General features: G+C 44.9%; 1 protein-coding gene across 3 annotated transcripts in view; it reads right to left on the minus strand.

Moving 5' to 3' along the window:
• ECE1 (endothelin converting enzyme 1) overlaps positions 1-20,800 on the minus strand; it is a 398,159-nt gene that overhangs the window by 37,598 nt on the left and 339,761 nt on the right. For all 3 annotated transcript variants that reach the window (XM_085608988.1, XM_085608989.1, XM_085608987.1), the window contains one exon: positions 3,443-3,553. In XM_085608988.1, the coding sequence (XP_085465114.1) occupies positions 3,443-3,553 (111 nt within the window). The remainder of the gene's footprint in view (positions 1-3,442; positions 3,554-20,800) is intronic.

Genomic DNA, 20,800 nt, shown 5'->3' on the forward strand with positions numbered 1-20,800 from the left:
TTCGTCTAGCCTGTTCTTTTATATGCGGATGATGCAGTTTTAATCTATAACAGCAAATGGCCTCCTGTAACTTTAAAATGGTTTTAAAAGTTTTGTGATGAACGTAATTTTAAAACTAAATCATCAGAAATCATATATTTTAACCTGGGGTCCAAAAAACACCAAATCAAAATACTTTTTAATTGGCAAGACCCGATCACCAAGGTTTCTCATTTCAATTATCTGGGAATCCTGTTAGAAGTAAATTTGTCATGGGGCAGAATGGCTAACCAGAGAATACAGAAAATGGTTGTAGTGTGTGTGTGAATCTATTTTTAGGTTCGCAAACAAATTGGGGCATAAGCCTATTAAAGAGATGGTCCAGTTATATAAATCCAAATGTCTGGGCATGGGAACATATGGAGCTGGCGTGTGGACCCATGAATTCCCAGCCAGAATGCAGGGCTTTGAAAACAAGTTCCTCTACCGATTACTGGCCATCTCTAAATCGACCCCAGGTTTATCTTCCACACCGAATTGGGTTACGGCTACTTGGAAGATCAAGTTAAAATTACCACTCATTTACTCTGGGTTAAAATTTGGTGTACCCCACAAGCAGGCTTGAGACATTCTGAGCAATTTTCTGATTTTTGGACAATAGATACTCTATCCCTTGGCTGGCATAGGTCAGGATAAGCTTTAATGACATGGGCCTGACTAATCTTTAATTTCCAGATCGCGTTGGGACCCAAATTAAGGCCCTAGTTAAGGAAATATTTCTCTTGAAGACTTCAGTTCTTAACTAATTGACAATTTGCACAACGCCTGGGATAGAGCAGTATCTAATGTGGGCGGAAAAACCATACCACAAGTTTTACCTCACGAGGCTTAGGTTACATTCAATTCACTATTTGGTTGCTTTCCCCAATTCTGGATCCTGGTTTGAATCTCTTCCGGGATGCACATGTAATCATTTTGTGCCTCAAACGACAGCACATTTTATGCTTTTTTGCACTTTATATAGCAGCTTGAGAAGACTCTTCTTACAACCAATTTTAAAGCACAAGCAATTCACATCGCACCAAGAGAGGCTGATCTTTTTTAAATGCTTAAATACTCCTACACTGTGTTTATCTGTTCTTAATTACATTTTGTCTGCAATAAAAAAAGAGGAGGCGGTATGCTTCTTAATAATCTCTATTTTAGCTCTGTTGAAATTGATGACCCTTAAAATCCACACTATATACAGGGAGAGGAGTTGGCCTAACATCTAGGGCGGTTGACCTCTAATCTGGGGAACCGGGTTCGTGTTTTGGCAATGACGCTGAACATCCTGTGATTCTGGGCAAATCACTTAATCTCCACCTGCCTAACAAAAATGAATGTGTCCTCATGTAACGCAACTGGTGCTATGTAAAGCGCTCTGATACCTGATACCTATGGGTCAAGTTTGTGCTATATAAAACGACGTAAAAATAAATAAATGTATAGTTATAACTTCTGCTATTTGTTTGCATATTCTCCATGTGATGCAATAAACCCTTTTGTATTATTTAGAAGGCATTTTTAAACTTCTGCTGCAGTGTAATTGTTTCCATAATCCGACTTTGAAAAACTAAAGGATATAAAATGTATTTTTAAATTGTGTTTTTATAGTCATTGTTATGACCGAATAAAGATTATTAAATGAATGAATGAAGTGCACCAAAACCTCAATAGGAGAACTACATGCCTACAGTCAAGAGAACAAGAATAGGAACTACAAATTTGAAAAAACCTGGAACGCATCTCCAAATCCGACTAAACCTGCTAATATCGGTTCCTTCTAAACTATTCCTTAGATCTGTACCTCAAAACACCCATGGCCTTATGAGTGTCCATTACACTGTCCAGTGACTGTGCTCTTTATGTTTAATAAACATCTGTACTATAACGCACTATGACCCTTACGTTAGTGCATCGAGCCTTTATTAATCACTATAATGGTTTTGTTTGGCTAAACAAATAAAAATTATTAAAATGTATTAAAACAAATAAGATTTATAGAGGAAGTCAGAAAGGAGGAGGCAGGTGGATCATAAAAAAAATATCTACAGGATATGGAAATACAAAATGGGAGAGCCAGAAATAAGAGGGGAAGAGCATGGAGGTAGGACGTAGGATCTAGAGCAAGGGAAGGGAGAAGGCCAGCAATCGGGGAGGGAAATCAAGGAGTCAATGAACAAATGTGGCATCACAGAAACAAGCAAGGACTAAGAAAAATACTGTTTGGGGGCACTCATTCAGGTTCTCAAAAAATTCCTTTACTGTGCAATTTGCTGACTTCAAAATGAACCAGGAGAGCACAAACGTGTCACACTTTTCCAATGCTTACAGGCCGCTGGAAACATCTTGTATACCGAAGGTATTATTTTAGATTTTTTTTTTTTTTTTTTTACCTTAAATCAAACTGTACTGCCTTGAAAAAGATCGCAGAGAATGACGTGTTGGGCATTCTGAAATCAGCAGTCAGCACAATAAAATGACATTCCTGAGTATTGTGAAGTGTGTGCATCCCATATATATTTCTCTTGGGAGTTTTCTGTAGGGAACGTGTAGTCTATTATTAGTGGCCCATTACCTTTTGACTCAAGAACGAGGACCAAAATCCACTGTGGACAGAAAGGAGCCAAAAACAGCAAAGAACAAGGAGAAAGATCACATGTGGGTGAGTTAGAGCCATAAGAAAGAAGGTATTATATGATAGCATGCGCACATTTACAAAAGGAGCCATGGAAAAGGTTGGAGAAGCGAATAAAAGATCAAAAAAGGGAACATGGAAAAGATAAATAACGCATCAAGAAATACAAGGGAAGGGCAACTTCATTTTAAAGCCTAGAGTACTGCAGTGGACTGGCACAGTGAAGTGCATCCCACTGAGACACTCGCCGAAGGGGCTCTTGCAGCATCAGGCAGGGTCTACAGCGAAAACTTCAGAAAGATACAAAATGGAAACTTTCCAAGGGCACAAGCCATCAATCGTAAGCATTTTCTTAAGTGTGTTAAAGCAGCATTGACCATGACTGACAGGAAAAGTGGTCTGGATTAGTAAAGAATGCCAGTACTGTTGTCAATTCACCAGAGAGGCACAGATGCTACAGGGAAGTCATAATGTTTGCAAACTAATCAGTGCCTCTGAAAGGCTGGGAGGACCGCAGCAGATGAGACCATACATGTGACTGGCTCCAAACTGTCAAATCTCCTTTTGAAAGTGCCGGCTTGTCAGGAAATATCCAATGTGTCACTTGTAGTAAGTTTATTTCAACCCCCCACAAACACCCCCCTCTGGACAGTGTTTAGGAGCTTAAATATATGTATCTGCATCATTTGTACAAACAGATAGGTCGCACACAACAGTACTATCGCAGATGAACAATATCTAAACAATACGAATGTCCAAAGAGAAGGAGTGAGGCGGCCTTACGTAGGGGAGGAGCTGGTGTAGAAAGGAGCCTGCAGGATGCCCGCTGGAAAGACAATCTCGTTCTTGGTAGGAGAGTAGTACGCATTTACAGTGGGAGGGGTCATGCTCCACCTGAAGAGAAAGAGGGAAATAAAATGCCCATAAGAAATAAAAGTGGATGATTTGACTTAATTTTAACAAATCACTTCAAATATTAAATTACCTTAAGTCCACAGAACGAAAAAAACAAGTCACAGAACAATGGTGGGTTTCACCTACAGTTGGGGAGGGAGCGGGTACGGGGGGGAGGGGCTGTTAATTTCTCTCATGTTTCCCCTAGTTACAGATGAAGCACCATATGTTATTTCTATAAAATACATAATTCATATTGAAGGATATAGGGCCTTACTAATTACACGTACTACCTCTTGAGGTATACACCGTAGGAACTTAAAATACATATTTTGTTTAATATGTTATGTTAAAACAATTTATATAGCGCACCAATACCCATAGGTGTCTAGGCGCTTGCGGATCGCATACGGTGTCAGAGAAACTAATTTGTAAAAAGCCATGTCTTGAGGTGTTTCCTATATTCAAACAGGGATGAAATTGTCCTGAGAGAGAGCGGAAGAGCGTTTCATATCCTGAAGCATATTGTCATACGATAAGATGTTTTCCAACAGAGAACTGTTTACAGACATGTTTGCTGGAGCGGCATAATTTTTTCAAGCATAAGCAGAGCTGTGAGAAAAGTATGGATTCTTGCAGCAACATGTAACGTTGACATTTATGTAGACATCTATATTGGAAACCAATTTATCTGCAATTACTTAAAAAAAAAAAAATCTGGAGTGGTTTTTAAACTGGGGAAATCGCATCCGTGTCACCAAATTGTGATAGCCACAAACATGGAGAATGAAACCAATAGGAGGTGGATGAAGAAATTGTACTTTATTCATAGGACAGCCCATGACCAGAGCAGCAGGACATACAGGATCCAAAACCACACAGACTCTTACAAACGAGGCTACAGAACCTACAGCACCCTGCTTGCAGAACGTGGAACACATACAGGAAATACAGAGCAAATTAAAAGAATGCTAAAAGCAACAAAAACAACAAAAGGTTCTCTAATGCAAGCAATGAAAGGGCAGAAGTCACACAAACACCACACAATAACGATGAAATTCACCAGAGGTGGGCAAAGACAGAGATGAAAGCCAACGAATAAGAAGCGGTGAAATGAGACGGACAAAAACCCATCCAACAATCATGGGCAAGGAATCCTGTCATCTTTACGCCGGCTGTAATGTCCCAAATGCCCACGAGAGGGAGCAATAGCATTATACAAACTTCTCAACCCTCAACGACCTGGAGACGCGACTGTGTTGATCCACGGTGAACACGCTGTTCCCCTTTCTCACAGGAGGTCTTGCTTCTCGGCTTTACAAGCTGTGTACTGATTCCGTGCAAGGGAACGCCCAAATCAGCACTGAACTCCAGGGACCTGTCACTTCAGGAAACAGCCGATGACGTACTATCTCCGGAGAACATTATCTGTAATTCTTCACACCACACCAAACTTTCAACACAGCTGGCTCGGCCGGAGCACGGTTTAAAATGGAATATGTTCACAGCGACGAGTATCCAGGTTCTTCTGAACCCAGACTACCGTAATACCAATCACAGGCTGCGTGATACCCAGTTCAAGTGCGAGAAGGACGAAGAAACAAAAAGGATGGTGAAAGGTGGAGCAGATTCCTTCGAGGATATAGGAATCGAAAATACAACGTGAAGGTCAGGCACAGGTTCGAGCAGCAGATGGGTCTAGTTATATCGGTTAGATCACTAGGATTTATTCGGAAGATGGATGCGCTGCTTTCCTATTCTGGGTTGAAAACAAAATAAAAATATTTAGAACATGGACTAGGTTTTTCTTAATAAAATGAAAGCATTGACATTATGCCAGATGAAATCAGGGTGCATTTTTCTGTTCTTTGGACTTGCCACCAGGCCCGGTTCTAGCGGGTGGGCCGGGTGGGCCAGGCCCACCCAAACATGAGCCTTGGCCCTCGCAGTGAATCTGCCAACGATGCACAGCGAGAATAAAAAATGTACCTATAACTCTGGTGATTTATGATCCTGCAGTAGAGAAATCATTTTGTCTGTTGGTAGATTTCAAACGCAGATAAACTCAATTTTATGTGGATAGCTCAGTGGGTAACTGCCTTTGTCACAGACTCTGCACGTTCCCCATTCTTCCTACCTGAATTACATTGGATTGGTGCGTCTGGTAATTTTCCCTGTATTAACCAGCCGACTTTTGAACTCTATGCGTATCCTGGCCAGGTTACGGTGTGATAAGTATGAACGCCTCCCTCGTATTTTGCATTTTCTTCTGCCTCCTAACATTATGGGGTCAGGGGCGGCTCTAGGCTCATGGTGGCCCTGTGCAGGGAGCGCAGGTAGGGGGCCCCGGAATAGGGGGTCCGGGCGGGGCAGAGCTCAGGAAGGTGTTTTAATAAAACGTCCAGAAAAGGCTTTAGATGACCAGTAACATGGTAACAGAAAAACGACGTTTACTTTTTGAGTGCTCATCACTTGGATACTTTGTTTTAGAATCTGGGTCTCTGGAGGGACCCCTTTCATCAAGAAAAACACGTTGCGCGTCCGTAAGAGAGTTTGGCCACAAAGTAGGATCCCTCCAATCACATAAATCATATTCAGAACACGGGTCTGTAACATGGTCTTGCTCTTTGGCTTCCTTTTCAATACCAGCATCATCCGTCTGTAAACTCTGAACCTCCTTCAGAATGCCAGATGTTGATGGACCGATGAATGATGTTTCAGTTTCTCTGTCTGAGGGTCTTTTGTAATAATCCTCATCCTGAGTTGGTAATTGCTGCATGTTTGTATCAATTTCAGAGTCACCTTGTTCATTTTCATTGGTCTGCTCACGAGTATCATTCTGCTCATGGATATCATCATTTTTTTGTTCTTCTTTATGGTCGTCAGCGCCTGTTTTACCTAGTGCATCAGCAGTACTCTGGCCAGAGGATTCTCCATCTTTAGGTTTCCCTTGGGTCATAAAGTTCAGGATTGCTCCTTCCTGTGACACTACGAAAGCCTGCTGAGCCACCTTTCTTTCGTTTCGAATAACCAGATTTGTGTACTCGAATTCTCTTCATTTTGCTTGCAATGCAGCGGGCGAGGCTAGCAGTGGGTAGGGAAAAAAAGAGACAATCAGCAGTGGCGGCTGCTGAAAGATTTTGATGTCATTTTTATTTTCTTGCAAAAACAGTTGATGGACAGAATGCAGAACAAGGTCATACATTCACCCCAGTACAGAGATCTGGGCCTAAATCCATTGTTTTTTTGCTCACCACACCACCCCAGTTCAGACATGGCCATATGCAAATCAGCCTTGACCCTGTGCCTCATGGGAACAGTCCAGCCCGAACTGCCAAGCCATGTCTTCCCTGGACTACACAATGAAGGACCAGCATACCTTAATGTACGAGTGAATTTCCATCAACCTACCAGGAAAATATGTTCCAGAACCATCTCCCTAGTAGCCACCCAATGCAGCCGCTGATAAAACAGTGGAGGCCGCTACTTCTCCCACCTGGCAGTGAAGACCTGAAAACCCTCCCCCTGCACCTCAGAGCCTCACCATCGCTCCAGCAGTTCAGGAAGGACCACAAGACCTCGCTGTTCAACCAACAAGCAGCATGATCCAGCAGCATGAATCCCACACCGCCTCGAGACCCTTATGTGTGAAGCAGCTGAGCTTTACAAACCCTGACTGATTGATAGTAATTACCCTTCCCACTACATGTATGACACATTATGAGGACTAGCCACACATGGAAGGTTTATTTGAAGAGTGTTATAAAACTATAGGGTAGATCATGTGACTTGGCATACAAGGTCTGTTTTCTCAGTCCACTGAGAACAGTAGAGCCTGGAGAATAGTTCATGATCTATTTGGGAAGTGCCCTTAGCAGGAAGAGTAAGCTACCTTGAAATCATGGCACACAGAGACCTGTCTCAGTACGTCACTAACTGATCCTGAAGACAGCCTACAGGTAACCAAAGACTCGTCCACTTTACCACATTGTCAAAAGACAAAATACAATATATTTAATTAAGGTTTCTTGTATAGTGCCATATTCCAGCAACCAGTTCTGCTCGCTTTCAGAACACCTATTAAACAAGGATTAATTACAGTGAGTCCTAAGGCTATGAAAAGGCACTAGAGGTTCACTGAAGCAAAATTAATGTGCAAGGAACATCCAGTCAGGAGACAACTTTCAAGCAGACGTACGAATCACTAGCACAGCGTACCAACGACCCCATGGGCCGTGGCATAAGCAAGGAAAATGGCCCCTTTGGCTGCTGCTCTGGAAGTAAAATATAGCAATTATCAGGGTTCATTGGGCCCCTGAGGGTTTTGGGTCTCAGTACCACTGTACTTGCTGAACCAATGGTAACTATGCCCCTAGTATGGACAGAGAAGGCTGCTTCACCAATTGCAAACTGAGGACTAGTTAAACTAGTTTTCTCTGCTAGTCACATGACAAGCACTGGAATGTAATTAAAGAAATGATCAAGAAGCCAGTCTCCTACCAAGGTCTCTGCAAAAGGGCATTAGATTGAGTTAACATGGGTAGGCACTGCCATCCTATTCCAGGCATCCATCCATAGGTGCTTGCATTTCATGTCTGCCTCAACACCATATAAAACAGACATAACCAAATGCCAAGTACATTCGAACACTCGATGTTTTAAAAGATTTGTGCAGGCAGATCCACTCATTAGATCACAAGTATCAGCTTCATACTCTGTTTTCATGATTGTTGATAAGTAATTGTAATCATTTTAATGAATCCTTAACATTACGTCTAACACCTCGTACCCTGCTCTCCTCTTCCCCCCAATACGCCCGTGCCTCCCAAGTTACACCTCCAAAAGTCACCATGCCTCCCCTCAGCCACAAGTAAACACCGCCCCTGCACTCCTGACTCACATTTCCCTCAACATACAGCGCCGATCTGTACCACTCCCTACCCCTGGCGCACAGTGACCACCTCTCCGACCCGCGCCCTCTCAGAGATGAATCGTGAGAGAGAGGCTCTCTCTCACAATTCGTCATGCCCTCCCTTCCCATGACCACCAGAATACCGCCAGCTCGCCACCTCACATGGCTTACCTCCACCCAGACCCAAAGCACACACCATCTACAATAACATCCTCACCCAACCTTCCCCACGCCCCCGGCTCCTCACCCCCACGGGCTGGGATACATTCCTATGCCTGATCTGCCCTCCTTCCCAGGGCTCCCCACACCCTCGTCCAATGGCTCACCTTCCCTCGGGTTCACTCTGCAGTGGCACACGCTAACCTCCTCACTCCCCCTCCCCATGCCCTGACCCTCGGGCTGCTCACCTCGCAGCTGGCACCAAAGGTTGCACACTGGCATGCTATCCTCTGCAAGGCGGCCTTTCTTGCCAGGGTCTCTAGGCGCGCCGGTGCATGGCCTCGGCCGGTCTCGGTGCTGCTCGCTGCACGCCGGGCACGGGTGCTGCCACCCCTCCTGCCGCCAGTGATGCATGGTGCTTCTGTAACCCCTTCGCTGCAGGACTCGCGGGCACTGCGCATGCGAGCCTCCGGAGGTGCCAGATCTGGACTATTAAAACAAGCTCGATTCTCCTGGAAAAAAGTTCTAAACAAGCACAAGACCTACCAGAAGAGCCCGAAACAAGGCCGACTCCACACAAAGACGAGACTGGGTTAGAAAGGAAAAGAGTACAAGAACAACCATTCAGCGTGCATCACATTGGATTTAGCACGCCTCAGTCGTTCATGCGCCAAATCCCTGACAGGGGCCGCCACGAATATGTATTGTATCCGATTCCTCGTGGTGGCCCCTGGGGTTTGGTGGCCCTGTGCAGGTGCACAGCTTGCACATGCCTAAGGCCGCCCCTGATGGGGTCTCCTCCGATCCACTGCCAGCATGCGACATGTTTTATCTTAGTAGTGTTGACATTACTAATTATGCCTTCTTGGGGGATTTTACTGTTTTCACGAGGATTCCCGAGGAATTTATTTGGACTGACATTTTTTGGTCTAACGAACTGCCTTCTCTTCACACCTAGTTTGGCTGCTTTAGTTTAGTGCATGATGCGTGGTTGATTTCACTTCCGGTACACGCTCTAATCCCAGGGCCTGTTTAGGTCTCGCGCTTAGCGTTGCAGTGCGCAGCCCTGCTCACGCAGCGAGAGACCTCTTGTAGGGGGTTTGAAAACATACCTAGAAATTGTACATGCTCGTGCCTTTCCTGATACGCGATTGGCCTTTCTGTTCGTGTTTTTATTTAAGACATCACGCAATTAGCCAAAGACGGACGCATTGCTCCGCCCATGGCCTATTGGTGTCTATTACGCGTACCGGCCATCATGTGGTTTCAATTATTGTGCCCAGACACGGGCACGATAATTTAAACCACATGGCTCGCTGTGGCGCGCACCACTCGCGGGCTTCTTCTATTTTGCATCCATTTCCCAGGGAAGCAACTAAATAAAAGAAGGAAAAAGAGGTGGGCTGCTCATGCGCACCACTTGTTTTTTTTATTCCCATTATGGCAGTAAGATCTCCGCGTTTGCAGTCGACCGTTTGCAAGTGTGACTTTTGCGTGTGTTGGGAAGCGCCGCGCAGAGGGTGAGAAGCCGGGGTCTGCTTCCAGCAGGCAGGGCTTGTTTGCTGGAAGGTGCAGGCAGGTTGCTTCATCCACTACCGGTATTGCCTGCAACAGTATAATAAAAATAATCTTCTCATTGCCTGTGCCGCTCCCTGGTTGAGGCCGATCCCTGTGGCGAAGCGACGCTCCAGTTAGGTTTCCGCTGAGCAGGCTGGGTTAGTTGCTCGACATTGTTGTGCCTACTGAATGAAGTCTAATGTGTCTTACATGGTGTTTTTACAAATATGCAATGCAAAGTTTATCATATCTGACAAACACAAATATATGCCAAACACTGCCCCCCTGTCGCTGCTAGCCCACCCCCGCCATCCCTTCCGCCTCGCTGCTGGGCCACCCCCACACCCCCATCCCTCCTGCGTCACTGATGGGACCTACCGCCCATCCCACCCGCATCGCTGCTGGGACTGCCACCCCCATCCCTCTGTGTCGCTGCTAGGACCACCCCCCCCCCATCCGTCCCGCGTCGCTTTTGGGACCACCTCTCATCCCCCCATCTCTCCCGCGTCGAAGTCTAATGTGGCTTACATAGTGTTTTTACAAATATGCAATGCAAAGTTTCCCATCATATCGGACAAACACAAATATATGCTAAACACTGCCCCCCCCTCCCCCCGTCGCTGCTGGCTCACCCCCTCAATCTCTCCCGCGTCGCTGCTGGGCCACCCCCATCCCTCCTGCGTTGCTGATGGGACCTACCGCCCAACCTACCCGCGTCGCTGCTGGGACCACCGACCCCACATCTCTACTGGGACCACACCCCCCCCCATCCCTCCTGCTTCGCTGCTGGCACCACCACCCCCCCAACCTCTAGAAATCCCTTCCTCTCAATCTCTGATCCCAATCGATCAACAATTTCTTCTAGAAACTAATCTTTTCAGGCCCATTTTCACCTTAACCATTTTGCCATTTCCAGCAGTGTTTCGCAACTACAAATTTTTCAATGCTCAGTTTCAGAATGTTGCAATTTAGCCTCATTACAGCTCAATTTAAAGTGTCTCAAGGCCTGTGAGGTGCAATGTGCTACAGAAAAATGTAAAAAACAAAATCTGAAGTTTCTGAATAGGTAAATGGCTACATAAGATAGATTTACCATCCTATCAGGAAGACGGGCGCCGACGGGTCGTTTTTTTCTCCAAACTGGAATGACTTCTTATTTTTATAACACTCCGGATAGGAGTCGGATAGACACTTACGTTTCCCTATTTGCCCTTTTTCCAAAAGTTTTGGGAAATAGTACAAAGGCTTGCTAGGGGCAAACAGTGTGAGCGATGTTACTAACCATGCACTGACCCTTTTACCCCTCTAATATTGGAGGACGAGGCCCCTAAACTGAGTAGTGTTTCTAGGAGCCGTAATGTGCCCCATCACCTAACTGAGGTGGGCGTTGCCTTAGCAGGATGGAGCTTCTTGAAAGGGCTGCGTGAGTGCTTTTAGATATGTAGCCTGTATGCTAAGTGTAACCTACTATTTTACTGTTGTAGTGTGTGCAGAGGGGCCGTGACTCACGAAAGGCAAGCCTCGAGTGAATCAGGATGCTCCTCCTCTCCTCAACATGAGGACTACAAATGCATACTCTGCGCATCTGCATAAATGCTTGGCCGCAGTGTTCCTTCATGTGTAATAATTTCAACAGTAGGTATTTAACTGAAACCACAATAGAAGGTGGTAAAATTGTGCACTACAGTAAAATCACTTTGAAGAAAACTTGGGATTTAAGGGAAGTGGTTTCCCTGTGTCACATACTTGTTACATGCACTCTGTGAGGAAATAGTGTTTTCTAAATGCCAATGTTGCTGTGTTGTGGGAATAGGCTCCAGTTTAACGCCAACACTTTACAAAATCGCACAGTCCGATATTTATTAAAGTTGTTCTGGGTAAAATCTATTTTTTTTCAGCGTGTGTGTATCATTATCCTGTATGTTTATTGTGCTTCCTCCCACTTCCCTCCGTGATGTGCTCACCCTGTGTACTCCTCCCACTTCCCTCTGTGATGTGCTCACCCATGGGTACTCCTCCCCACTTCCCTCCGTGATGTGCTCACCCATGTGTACTCCTCCCACTTCCCTCCGTCATGTGCTCACCCTGTGTGCTTCCTCCCTACTTCCCTCCGTGATGTGCTCACCCTGGTTTGCTTCCTCGCACACTTCCCTCCCTGATGTGCTCACCCATGTGTGCTTCCTCCCCACTTCCCTCCGTGATGTGCTCACCCTGTGTGCTTCCTCCCTACTTCCCTCCGTGATGTGCTCACCCTTGTTTGCTTCCTCCCCACTTCCCTCCCTGATGTGCTCACCCATGTGTGCTTCCTCCCCACTTCCCTCCGTGATGTGCTCACCCATGTGTGCTTCCTCCCCACTTCCCTCTGTGATGTGCTCACCCTGTGTGCTTCCTCCCACTTTCCTCGGTCATGTGCTCACCCATGTGTGCTTCCTCCCCACTTTCCTCCGTCATGTGCTCACACTGTGTGCTTCCTCCCCACTTCCCTCCGTGATGGCTCACCCTTGTTTGCTTCCTCCCCACTGTCCCTCCTCGCCCTTCATACTGCACCTCCAAATCCAAGCTCCCCCCTCTAGCATCTCCTCTCCTGTACCAGGGCACAGTTTTACACCTCACATCTTCTCTTCCCATTAGCTTCATTTACTACAAAAATGGATTTGCTTCAAGTAAATAAAAGGCATTTTCCCACAATAGCTATGGACAATTTAATTGATTATGGCTCACTTCCACTATCAGCATGAACGCGTGATTCACGCTTGACTATTTCTACATTCTCTTGATAAATAGGTTTCTGAGACCTGATTTATACTTTAACTTTCCCCTTTTATTCTCCCTTCTTTACCTCTGCAGGTCTTAACTTATTTATAATTTTTGCATATTATGTAATAGGGCATATAATTCTGTAGTCCTGATGATGATCTTATGTTAATAATGGATCGAAACGTCGTCTACCTAAAAATACTGACCCTCAAAATATTTATATTTGACTCTTGGGTGCAGTAGTGTTCTGTCCTAGGAATAAGGAACCTCTATTGTGTACATTGATGGTCATCTAATGTTCTTTGCCTGTTTGTTCCGTGGTTTTAACACTTGAGGATTACCCAAGCGGGGTTAAATAACTGACTAACCTATCCACCACTTAAATCACTTTCATATTTCACTATACTAATTCAACACTAATCCTTTATGGGTTCCGGAGTAGGGTGCTACTCGGCGAAAAAGCACTTCAACACCTCGTCAGGGGTACTAAGCGCTATAAAATTACAATACAATACCTCCTGAACAATCAACACCAAGAGGCCTGTTTACGTCGTAAATGGGGATCAAAGTGGGGAGATCTGCATATCAAAAGAAAGTCGAGGCTTGTGTGAAACCATACAACGCAGTGGACTTAATAGCATACAAAGCAAGGCAGAATAGCCCATCGAGTCAATGCACCTGCTGCTGCGGTGTGCAACATTCAGGTTAGACAGACATTCTTACTGGACCAGCTTTGCCTTTCATCCCTCCGAGTTTGAAATGCGCGCTGTGAATTTGGGGTGATGTGCACCCACAGATGCCTTAGTCCTGTATGGTCATTCCCTGAGAATAACTCACAATGTGAAACAATACTGTGACGCTCGCCTAAATCCTTCTAGACAGCACTCCCCATTCAAACCAACAACCTTCAAAAGGGGCATTTTAATTTTTATATAAACACAATATTTACTGCACCACTGTCCCCTACAAGTACAAACAAACATACAAAAATATACATAAAAACAAATGACTTGACTTTTTACAAAGTCATGCAATTGATCACACATATTCAAAACATCGATTTGTGTGTTTTTACACAGGTACTTTCAGTCCAGGAGTCTATCTATTCGGTGCTTTTCATTAGCATGCTGCACCTATCACTTTACACCAAAGCCCTTCACAAACAATGGCAGGTTGGAACACTGATGCGGACATGCGGGGAAGACATACGTTAGGGGAAGTCATTTTCATTCATTGCATGGCCTCTGTGCTGGAAACCTGCACAGCTGGGGTGTCTTTTTAAGTGCTTGCTGTGAACGGGTGGTGGACAGGGTGTCTGAAGGACAGCGAGAGGGTTCACACTGCAGAAATGCTTATTTTCTTTTATATTGTGCGTATGTAGTCCGTGTTGACGTCGGAGCCCTTTAATGAAAGGCACAATCGACACTGTACATTCAGAGTCGAAACAACTAAATCCCGATGCCTCTTCAGAAGTAGTAAGTACTATATAAATAAATTGCCATTCACACGTGCCCTCATTACAGAAGTGCTCTCTTGATGAACGAAGGTTGTGAGTGAAGAATTTGAAAACATGCAGGACGAGGGAGCGTCATGGCTGAAGAGGCGTCAGATTTAAAACAAGCATTTGCAATGCAATAGGTCTTGCATTTGCTAGAGTTTGAGCTATTGGCATTGTAAATGACAATGCCTTTTATTTTTGTGTTGGTTTTTAAAACATAAATAAGAGGCAGTATCATTTACAATGCCAATAGTTTAAACTCTTGCAAATGCGAGACCTATTGCATTGCAAATGCATGTCTATTTACTTAGCAGTCGGGTCATTAGGGCAACTGCGGAACATACTTTAAAGTGCGTGCTATTTATAATTACTGCTATATTCAATGTTTCAAGTTTGAAGGTGATTTTACAAATGTTTTTTACCTGGAATAATGAAAGTGGAACTGGTATGAGCCAGAGTAGTGTCACTTGCCTGATACTCCCACCTTAGAAACTTCCTCTTCCCATCAAAGGGACATTACGTGGAAAATAAAACTAACCTGATTAGTGGAGTCAGCTACTAAACTGAACCCACAAATGTATTGATAATGCAAACTTTACATGCTGCAAAGCATATAACAAATTCACAAAAGTGAACTTGAAAAATATCTGGCAATGAGGGAGGTGATGATTTTGGGGTCCCCCCTAACCTAGGGTGAAGACCAAGCAGATGCCTTGAACACAAAGAGCACATTATGCTGAACGATTCAGTGGTGGTCCCATCCTCTTAGGACCACCCCAAGCACAGTTGTGGGAAAAAATAAATCCCAACCAAAGGCCCTGCAAAGCATTATGAGACAAGATTAGCAGTGGGCAGTGAATATTATAGTATCCAATATCAGAAAAATTCTACAAAGAGCTCCTCACTAGTCAAATGCAAAAGCATTGAAAATATTACATCAAGCTGCAGTTCAACTAGTTGTTGCTAGGTGGTGTCCCTCGAGAGGGACACCTAGTAACTACTAGTGGAACTGCAGCTTCATGAAAGAGTTTCAATGCTTTTGCATGGGACTCGTGAGGGACACCTAGTAACGACTAGTTGAACTGCAGCTCTTTGTAGAATTATTCTGATATTGGATACTATAATATTCAATGCCCACTGCTAATCTCGTCTCATAATGCTTTGCAGGGCCTTTGGTTGGGATTTATTTTTGCCCACAACTGTGCTTGGGGTGGTCCTAATAAGATGGGACCACCGCCGAATCGTTCAGCAAGATGAGCTCTTTGTTTTCAAGGCATCTGCTTGGTTCTCTCCCTAGGTTAGGAAGGATCCCTAAATCATCACTTCTCTCACTGCTTGCTAAATTTTAATTTTCACATTTGTGAAATGACTATATGCATTTAAGGATGTTAAGACAGAGATACTTGATATTTTACCTAAAGTATATGAGGTTTCTGTTTAATTAAATGGGAGTCCAAGGCTTTGGAATTTTAAATTATACACACCCTTAAATTTAAAAAGAGATTTGGAAAAGAGTATTTTACTGGACTTTTTAAGACTAAGAAGTGATAAAGAGGGCACAGAGCAGGGCTGGCTAGACATATAAGTGACAAATCGGGCCCGCAGTGGCCCACCTGATTGCACCCTTAGCCCACCCAAATAAAAATTCCCGGAGCCGGGCCTGCTTGCCACTGTAGCGCGTGGACCGATCAGGTAAAAAATGCATAGGCACAATGTACTGGAGACCTTGAAAAAGCGAGGACTACAGTAGAAAGCCGGAAGCAGGAGTGGCGTGGGTGATTAAAAGCACGTTATGGTTTATTTACAGCTGGCGAAACAATAAGTTCACATTTATGGTAAAGCAGACAGAAGGCAGCTGCATATTACGATAGACAAGTAAAAATGTATCAAAGGCAGGAAAGCATGGCGGCCGCTCCAGGATGGCCCCATCCGAGGATGTAGGACGAATGGCTGTAAAATGACCACTCCTATGGGTTGTTTCCTGACGCTCCTCTGTGGACACCATAAGGGCACATATCACGACTTCGTGCATGATGGCTTTTTCTATATGTTGCCCCTCTGCCACTGCTGGGTGGACTCTTGCTCACACAACATAACTGCTGGAAGATTGCACCTTCCAAGGCTAACATCCTCGCTCTCTAAGGGACAGATGTACGACGCATTTTACCAGCCATTTGCGACCGGTAAAATGCATTTTTCTATGTAAAACCATATTTAACGAGTCTGTAACCTATTATCGACTCACAAAATAGGGTTTGCGAGTCACTATTAGGAAGGGAGTTGTCAAGGGAGTCCCTTCCTAATAGCGAGTTGCAGGGGGGATGTACAACTGTTTTGCAACCAGAACGACGTCGCAAAACAAATTGCAGTTTACCACCTACTTCAAGTAGGTGGTAAGCCAGTCGCAAACAGGAAGGGCTCCACAGGGAACCCCTTCCCCTTTAAGTTGCTTTATTAAAAAGCAAACACAGACATGGTGGTCTGCTTTCCATAGCAAGCCACCATCCCTGTGTTATTGCCCATTCCCAATGGGTCGCCAATTGTGACTGCCCCATGGATATTGATGAGGCAGGTCCCTTGCGACCCATTTGGGAATCACTAAGGTGTCTAAGACTAATTAGTACATTTGATTCTGCGATTCTCAAATTGTGAGTCGCAATAAAATAATTCTCAATTAGAGACTTGCACAATTAAATGTTCATACATCTGGCCTTAGGTCCCTATTCAGCGTGGTTTGAAATGTACGATAGGGATCACATACGGTGGGTATCCGCATGCTTGAACACATCTGTTCTCACACTCTTACATCTATGCGCATGTGCAGGTACATGCCCTCTGGCACGTTTTGCCAAGTCCCTGTACACATGCAGAATACCAATCCGCTTACCAAATAAGCAATACTCGTCATACTCGCTAGTGTCTTGATCGACCGTGTGCAAGTCTTAAAACATCCTATTTTTCACTCCAATACATACCACGGCACAGTGACTGGAGCACAACTCTGGTCCTCGCGCACAATGCTAAAACACTACCCACATTTAGCACTTGAGACCCATCACCCACAGTAGTCCCAAAGTGCCGGGCGCTACCAATGTGCAAGTGTGCTTTGCAGCGGCGTCACTAGGGTTGGTGTCACCCAGTGCGGTAACAACTCATGGTGTCACCCCCTCACGACTTACCCCATGGACCTTCTCCGAGTCCGCCAGCGTGAGAGAGTTTGGAGCTTTTATTGCTCTCATAAATCAGACGGCGGGCTCCCGCGCTGCGCACCTTTCAATAAACGGCTGATCTGGAAGGGATGCTCCCGCATAATTATTAATAGCTTTTCATATCGCGGTCTACTCGGCGGTGACACTTCTCTCTGTTCCCAGCAAAGGGCCGCCTCTGCGCAGGCCCGCGCCACCCGGGGTCCCGCTAGGCCTCCAGGCACTAGGAATGGCGCTGCCTTTGTGTCAATTGCTGGACCCGTTCCCCCTGCCAGCTTCTGCCAGCAAAATCTATTATCTGGCAAGAGCATGATAAGGACTGGGAGGGGCCTCCGTGAGGAATGACGCGAGTGCAGCCCAACAAGTTCAGAGCATCACAACAACTGAGCAACAAAGTGAAATTAAAAATTCAACCTGTGCTACACATTTGTAATCAAAATTATACCAAGAGGCAGACAAATTTTGAAACAGAACTTCACCCAAACTCTGGAATAGAAAACCCTTTCCTATGAAACAAAGGAAATCACCAAGAGGTAATGCGCTGCTCACAGAGCGGTAACAAACACTGTATCAGGCTGCCTGCCTGACCAAAGGTTTGTCAAATTCACTCCACATAGTCCTGTGTGCAGGTTGAGACAGACACCGTGCGGCCGGTCGAACCGACGACACAGCTCAGACTCTAATTCGACCCCGGCCCCGCATGGCTTCTCCGACCTCATTTCCTCGTGAGGTCACATCAGACACCCCCCACAGCGCCACAGAATCGGTCAGCTGCCTGGCAGTGGTTACTTTAACGCGGCAACGACTACTCTGCTGGGAGGCAGGCCCGGCACCCGGGTCTCTCCAGGCAGGGCTGCGCAGTGCGGAAGATTTCAAAATTGTTATTTTGTAGCAGAGAGCTGCGCACGGCACTATGACTCAGAGCACCAGCACAATCTTGTTAGTCTAAGCCTGGCAAGTGAAGCTGCGGCCCGGTCCGCACGGGCACACACAGCCGGGTGTCAGAGGCGCTGTCAGGCAGAGTGCCCGGTCAGTGGCTAAATAAAATGCGTGGCAATGCATTTAAGTGCGGTGATGCGGGAACACTGAACACCACATTTAAATGCATTAGCGTCACGCCTAATGTGATGCGTGATACTTGGCAGGCCTGTCACGGTGTCACCCCATGTAATGGTGTCACCCGGTGCAGTCCACACCCCCCTAACCCCTCTAGTGACACCACTGGTGCTTTGGTGCTTCCTCAGGGGTCTAAAGCACTTTATAAAGGCAGCTGCCATACATTAAAAAGTCACCTTGTGATACACTCTGCAATCTACAACATTTGGTTCTACTTTCCAGCTCCATCTTTGCTCTTGTACTAGAAGTGGCTAGAATATGGTTTCAAACTCCTCTACTAACACTGCACTTTTCCTTAACTACCATACCCCAACCATAACTTTACACGAAGATACAGTATCATATTCAACACACAAATGTTTTCATTATATGTTGTCTTTATCAAGGTTAACATATACAGGTCACAAGTTAAATCAGAGTAGAAAAAGTTCTTTAAATCCTTTCTCCAAGATGGTTTAACATCCGAGATCTCAGAAAATGCGGAGAACTCCAAGTATTTTACTAATCAAAAGACCAGAATGTAGCAAGACCAATATGATTAAACCAGGACGAATATACTGGTCTATGGCTGAATTTCAATGAACCTCTGTGGTTTAAGTCTATAATGGCACACAACAGGATCTGGACTGAGGACTATAGAAGGTCTAGTTCATACCAAATAATGCAACTACTCAAGCTGTTGAGTGAGAATTCAGGGTTTTAAAACAAAAGTTATGATTTTACATAAAAATGTATTACTTCTGGAAGTTTCAATCTATTAAACAAATGACTCAAGGCTCTGCCTCAAAAGGAAGATTGACATTTATTCAGCAAGACTGGATATCAAGGCGTCCAACTCCATTCCCCTATAAGAGGGACACTCCACTCATACGCAGTAGAAGCAGACCGCACTTCCTGATAGAGGCAGTGATGTTAGATGGCTCTCTACGGAACTAACAGATATGGTACAGTAGGTCCTGAACATGTGTCAATGTCACAGCTAATGGAATTTAGCACCCTTAAAAGAAGGCTTCAGCCAGCATAGAGCATATTTCCAACAGAATAACCTGAACACTGGCTCACACCCAAAACTTTGGCATTCCCATGCTATTTATGCATGGAAATCTTTTGACATTCCGACTGCTCTGCATTCAATTGGATTGACTTTATCCTAGTTTAACAGTCTGTGCTATGCTTGGGGGTAATCTTGTTGTGCCACTCTCAAGGCCTAGGAACCCTATTTGGGTGGATCGCCAGATTATCCGTATTGCGATTTGGATCTTAGAAGGCCTCCTGCTTATTGTCTTTTGGTCTTGCTTTTGAGCATCTCTGCTTTACCATGTTTAGACCCTTTTTTGTAAAAAGTAACCCAGTCTTACCTCCCTATTGGTCCCATATAGTTCCAACTCACTCTGAATGCTCAATTATCTGCTAACCATTTCTCTGACTGCTCTGAAACTGCATACTCGACTAAATGAGTAATCTTCTGGAATAATCATCATTTGTTGTGTGTTTTTTGATGATATGTGGAACCTTGGCTTCCTAGTACCCAAGTGGCACTATCTTGTGGGTGGATTACAAATACGCATATCCGTGCGTGAATTAAATCTACACTCTTTCTTTTGTGGATTACAAAGAAACATTATCCAGTGTGTGATTCGAAGAACAATCACCTGAATGGTTCCTGCGTCAGGTCAAGGCTAGTACATGACACTTGGCACCAGAAAAAGATGCACTTTAGAGTAAAAGCACCATGCTGCCTACACTAGAAACTTATCATCCTGTTGTATCTCTAATAACCACACACCCTGCAAGATCTTATTACAGATGCCACAAAAAAACAAAAATACTTACCGCCAAGATTCATGCCAGCAGCAACCACATATGTGCCTCTGTTGCTGAAATAACAGCATGTGCCTTTTGAGAGCAAGGGATGCACGGTAAAGAGGCTTGCACCCCCGCCCCTTTTATCCAAATCATCCCTGTATACCCTACTCGAATATCATATATGGTGAATTCAATTAAACCCCTGATGGGTAGATATGGCTCTGCTTGTATCCCAA

The sequence above is a fragment of the Triturus cristatus genome, chromosome 1_2 (assembly GCF_964204655.1).
Source record: "Triturus cristatus chromosome 1_2, aTriCri1.1, whole genome shotgun sequence".
NCBI classification, from domain to species: domain Eukaryota; kingdom Metazoa; phylum Chordata; class Amphibia; order Caudata; family Salamandridae; genus Triturus; species Triturus cristatus.